Source organism: Metarhizium album (genome assembly GCF_000804445.1).
Source record: "Metarhizium album ARSEF 1941 chromosome Unknown scaffold_64, whole genome shotgun sequence".
In the NCBI taxonomy this organism is placed as follows: Eukaryota; Fungi; Ascomycota; class Sordariomycetes; order Hypocreales; family Clavicipitaceae; genus Metarhizium; species Metarhizium album.
In genome coordinates, this window is record NW_024467638.1 from 5,745 (window position 1) to 11,100 (window position 5,356).

At 45.5% G+C, this 5,356-nt stretch overlaps 2 protein-coding genes across 2 annotated transcripts; both read right to left on the minus strand.

Annotated features, from left to right (window-relative positions):
• Positions 1 to 2,784: 2,784 nt before the first annotated feature.
• On the minus strand, positions 2,785 to 3,825 carry MAM_08430 (protein kinase domain-containing protein; the record flags this gene model as incomplete). Its single annotated transcript, XM_040827228.1, has 1 exon — positions 2,785 to 3,825. One exon carries the CDS (start codon positions 3,823 to 3,825, stop codon positions 2,785 to 2,787), a length of 1,041 nt encoding a protein of 346 aa, XP_040674776.1.
• A 472-nt stretch (positions 3,826 to 4,297) lies between these two features.
• On the minus strand, positions 4,298 to 4,828 carry MAM_08431 (Protein kinase-like domain protein; the record flags this gene model as incomplete). Its single annotated transcript, XM_040827229.1, has 1 exon — positions 4,298 to 4,828. The coding sequence occupies one exon, from the start codon at positions 4,826 to 4,828 to the stop codon at positions 4,298 to 4,300; it is 531 nt and encodes a 176-aa protein (XP_040674777.1).
• Positions 4,829 to 5,356: the final 528 nt, after the last annotated feature.

Consider the following 5,356-nt stretch of genomic DNA (forward strand, 5'->3'; position numbering starts at 1 on the left):
TTTAATTTATATAATATAAAGCTTTACTATATAGTAAATATAAACTTATCTCTCTTAAAGAAAAGCTCTATTTTAATTAGCTTTTATTTTAGCTTATATAGTAGTATTAGTTATATACTTAAATAAAGAAAGTATAAGAAATTATTTAGTATAGTAAGTACTAATTTAAAGAATATAATATACTACTATATTAATTTATAAATTAGTTATACCTAGTTATTAATAGTTTCCTAGAGAGTAGCTACTTTAGCCTCTACTTTAGCTTAAGTACTTAGTAGTATTATATTACTAGCTAATAGTAAGTTACTCTTTATAAAGTTTAAAAAGTATTTATTTATTATAGTAAAATAAAGTTTATAGTATATTAAGAACTAGCTTTATAAGCTACTATATATAAGTATTACTAGTATTAACTATAAACTTAAGAAGAGAAAAGAAGGAAAGAAGAAGCTCTCTATTCTCTCTTTTCTACTTATTATATATATATAAAGTTAATATATATTTAAAGCGTATTTAATAAGGCACTAATATAGTGCTTTATACCTACTTAAGCCTACAGCTTAAGTCTATTACAAAGCCCTCTTTTACACTTTACTAGCATAATAGCATAAACTGTAGGAGTCTGTTTCTTTCTTAATTGTCTGCAGACTTTAGAGGAGGTAATATAGATCCTGTCTAATTTTAAGTCTAATATAGATAGCTAAAGTAGTAGAACTTAATGTCCTGCACTTAGAGCAAGACCAGCATTCTAATTACTAGCCTCCTTTAATCTCTATAACTATAGGGTCTGTAGTTAACCTTAGACCCTATCTAAGAGAAGACGTCAGTAAGCAATTGCAAGCCTAACTTCAAGGTACATTAATGGCTAACACGAGCCTACGGAGCTCAAAGCAGGATATTTGCTTACTGCAGGAGCGAGATAGCTGTCAGAAGGCATTCAGAGACACCAACCAGCGGATAATATTCTGCCCCTAGATACTTGCCTTGGCTCGTCGCCAACTAGCTAAGAACGTGACAACAAGCGCTAGATAACTATAAATCCCAGCCAGACAGCAAGCTAACTTGATAAACCCTGTGAAGAAATTAAAAAGTGGCCATCTTGTCATTGTAGCTCCAGGGAAGCTTACAATCTTTGCTATCTCCTAGTTAAAAGGCAATTTGCTGCGGAACAAGAGGACGGCGAGTCTGACGAAAAGCTCGTGAAACAACGCAAGCGTCACCGAGAAGCGTTGTTCACGGCAAGGCTCGCAGAATCGAAAAGAACGTTTCTTAAGGAAGAGCAAAACAAAAAGAAGCCACAAAGCGTCTGCTGCAAACACATGAAAGCCTACCCGTTCTGGTGTTGCGAGCCACAAGGCATGGCCACTTGGCCATCCGGTCCTGAGGTTGCCCAGAGAGGATGGCACTGCGATGTCCAGCTACAATTTACCAGTGACTCGCGGGACATCTTGTCCCACCACTTCGGCATCACTATGTCAGACTCGGAATCGGACGGATCCGATGAGGGACGTGGAAGAGTTCCCAACAGGGGTGTGAGCTCAACTTATATCACCATGGGCAGGGCGACTCAACCTGCTTGCAGCAGGAAGCGAGGCGGATTTGGTTTCACGGATGCTTTGGCGCTGACCAGCCAGCTCCAGCGAACTTGAATAATGCCGTTCTACTTCGTACCCAGGCCGGGATCAACAGCACCTAACTCAACGTGTCATGCAGCCACTTCCACTTTAAGATGAATGACTGGCGGCGCGATGCATTTGCCTCTTAACTACCGCCAACAACAGTATTCTTGCACTTTCCCGCACGATGTGATTCTGATTAAGCCTCTTCTTACCACAATATACGACATTATTGCTGGGCTTGCGCCTGAAGTTTGCGAAAAAGTATTGCCTTTGACCTTTTTTGAAATATGCTCCGCTAAACTAACCAGGCAGCAGTCCGAGAGCGAACAACACTATATCTCAGAACGCCGCCTCTTTTTTCCCCCGCGGATATGAGGAATGAAAAAGACGCGACGGCCTGGTGCTAATGTTCACGTACTAGGTTTCATGCAGGACGCGGGCCGACAAATCTGCGGCCACTGCATCAGGTGAGGCTGTGGCTTGAACAGATATTGGCTCGAGTTGAGCCTGCTCGGTCACGGCAAATGCCCATGGATATTCAGATGCACCTTCTTTTCGCCGCTTTGTTTCTCTTTAGCTTCGTGTCCCCCCGCCCCCCTCCCCCTCAGGCCGGTTTGCATATGACCCGCTGATCACTGAGCGGGTGCGAGTCTTCTTCTTGGTTTTTGGTCATATAACGTGAGCAAGCGCATCATCAATCCGGCCGGGAGGATAACACCAAGACTTCTAGTACCATCCCAAGCATCAAATTCCCCCAGTAGGCTAATTCTATTTCTTCCCTCTTGAAGACTGGTATAGCTGACTGGTAGCATTGCAAGCTATGTGCAAAGCATTGATCCCTCGAGAGAAGAAGCTGTGCCAGCACGTAATTGACGAGCCTGCAATCATCACGCTGTTCCCCGCAAACTGTGGTCAATGTGGAAGAATTCAGAGGACCGAATATCTTGGATCTACTACAGATAAATACCCCTGCGGTGATTGCATTGCTAGCCGACTATATGTTAAGAACGTAGTTGGACAGTGGGTCAGGTCGAGATGAAGGGTTTGGCCCGGAACACGCGTGCCAATGAATGTGTGGTGACACTCACAGCTTCGACAATGACGGTTGTCGACAATGACGGTTGAGGTAAGGCTGATAATCTAAAAGGGCAGCATAGTCATTAATCTAGCACGTAAAGAGCTTTTGAAGGACGCCATTTTGAACCAGCATCTCGCACTCGTGCTTCCTGGATCTGATATCAGAGGCGCTTGCCTGCTGCTCGATGACTTCGCTTGAATAATGATCCAAGCCGGCCATACGTCCCGACAGCTGAGCGATAGACTCATACCGACCATGCCAGCAGTTCTCAATGACATCATCGTATTTGTCTTTGCCCAGAACCGGAAACTCCATATCCTGGAGCTTACCCTGACGAATCGGGCCATGGTCAGGCCCCCACCACTCGTCCTCATAGGGATCATGGCCGCGCGTTAAGGCATAGATGACTGATCCTATGGCAAATTGCTCTGTTCGATAACCAGCGGTGCCGTAGGTTCCGCAATTCGAGCCACCCTCATCCCCTAGTAACCGAGCAAAGGGTTCGGTCAGAGATGGTACGGTGTCTCCGATCTTACGCGTATGGTCAAAGTCTGCAAGCTTGGTGTCCCGCGCGTCAGACAGCAACATGTTGGCTGGCCGAATATCGCAGTGTGTAAAACCCAGCTGCTCGAGCCAAGCTGCTGCCGCTGCAAGCTGCCGCGTCCACCGGAGACAGTCTTCCGCCGTCTGCAACTTCTCTACTCGAATTACTCTTTGCGTCGACTCGTCTTTCACTTGTTCGTCGTTAAGGACGGTTCCTAGATTCCCACCCGACATAAACTCCAGGAATATTGCGTCCTTGGTGTCGTGAAAGTGCTGGATAATGTATGGCGATAGCGGTTGGCGTTTCAGTATTGCAAAGATTTTCTGTTCGTCAGCAATATAGTCGCTTCGGCCAGGACGGCTCTTTTTCACGACGATGGCGTCGCTAAGCTTGAATACCAATCCGGTGCTACCCAAGCTGAGCAATTGAGGTTCTTTGAGATAGTGTGCACTCTTCTGCGTGGACCCGAAACTGCGCAGCACGTTGTAAAAGCTCCAGGCAGGCTGGAATACAAGCGACTTGAGGGTCGCAACCCAAGAGGCCACAGCCTTTAGCCATGCTGCCAAGCTGCTCCGCTGCAGCATGGACGCGGCTGATGAAAAGTCACATATCGGGTTGGAAAAGAGTTTGCGCTGGAAAGTTTGGCTGATTCAGGCCGTCAAGATGTACGCCTAAATGGGGAGATTTGTTTTGATTAACTTTGGCTCAGAAGGGTTGGGATGAAGGGGGCTGGCGAAAGTTGGCGAGAACAGCGGAAAAATACTAGGACCGATGCGTCAATTGCTCGGGGCGCTTGTTAGATTTATTGCAGTCACTTGGCTGGGTCGGATAGTAAAGTGTACTTTAGGGCTTGTACTGCCTATAATATATACCTAAGTATTCTATACTTTATATACTATATAAGTATATAATATATATAGTTCTAATGGGTTATAAGCTTACAGCTACTAAAATAAAGCTCTTTAAGTAAGTAACTATTAAACTATTTTATTTTTCTATAAACTAACTTTATTTTAAGATAAATAAGCTTAAAACTAAGACTTCTAAAATAAATAGTCATATAACCTCTAATAGTTCTCTATAAGTCGTCATTCCAACAAGCCCGAAATCAGCAACTTTTGCTACAAGACCGTTTGGTGACTGGCTGTCTAGATAGAGGGGAATATTTTCTGGCTTTGGGTCTGCATGCACAATGTCGTGATGATGAAGAGCCGCCATGCCGTCTGCAATGTCCGCGATCAAGGCAGCACTTGTCTCAAATGGTAGTTGCTTCGGCCGAAACATGTTTCGAGCCCCGTCGAAGAAATGTCGCATGTCTGGATACTGCTCATGTGCGAGTTCAACGGCGATACCTGGGCGAACAACCGAGGCTGAAGCCTCCAAGCATGTGGTGAGGTCGTCGTCTTTGCTGCAACATACGGCAAGCAGGCTCGGGATGTTTTGTTTGCGCAGCGACGGCTTCGACATCAACTGAAGCTCAAAGTTTAGACTGTAAAAGGCCCGACGGTATGCCTGCCCAGTGTAGCTCTTGTGCACGTATTTGACCTCAACCTTTTGACCTTTCCAACTGGCCTTATGGACTTCCATTGTAGCGCCGCCCTCGATTGGCTTGCCGGCCTGTCCATCCGGCGTGTCGAATTGGATTTCATCGATCGACGCTATGGGAACTCTTTTCGGCCTACCACTCTGAGAAATCCAAGCTCAAGATCCTCCAAGTGTACGTCTCCCGGAGTGTAATATCGTGCACTTGTTTTCTGTCCTGTCGGGGTATTTGTCTCCAAACGACTATTGTTAGAGCTCGACGCAAACATTGTGTAGCCCTGTTGATACGCTCGCTGCGATAGCAGTTTGTGCCTATGGCAGTGTTGGCCGGGCACACTTGTTTGAATTTCTTACGGAGCGATTTGATCGTTTCCCGAGAAGCAGAAGACAATAGAGCCCATCAAGCCCAGTGATGCCTGATGCCCAGCCCTGTTTGAGCCGCGATACCCAATGACATATCACGTGCCAATACTGCCTGATGGTGTGAAGAACTTGCTGACCGCTGTAATCATAATTCTTATTCGCCTTCATCCTATATCTTGCCGGTATGCTGACCGGCCACTATAAGTCAGT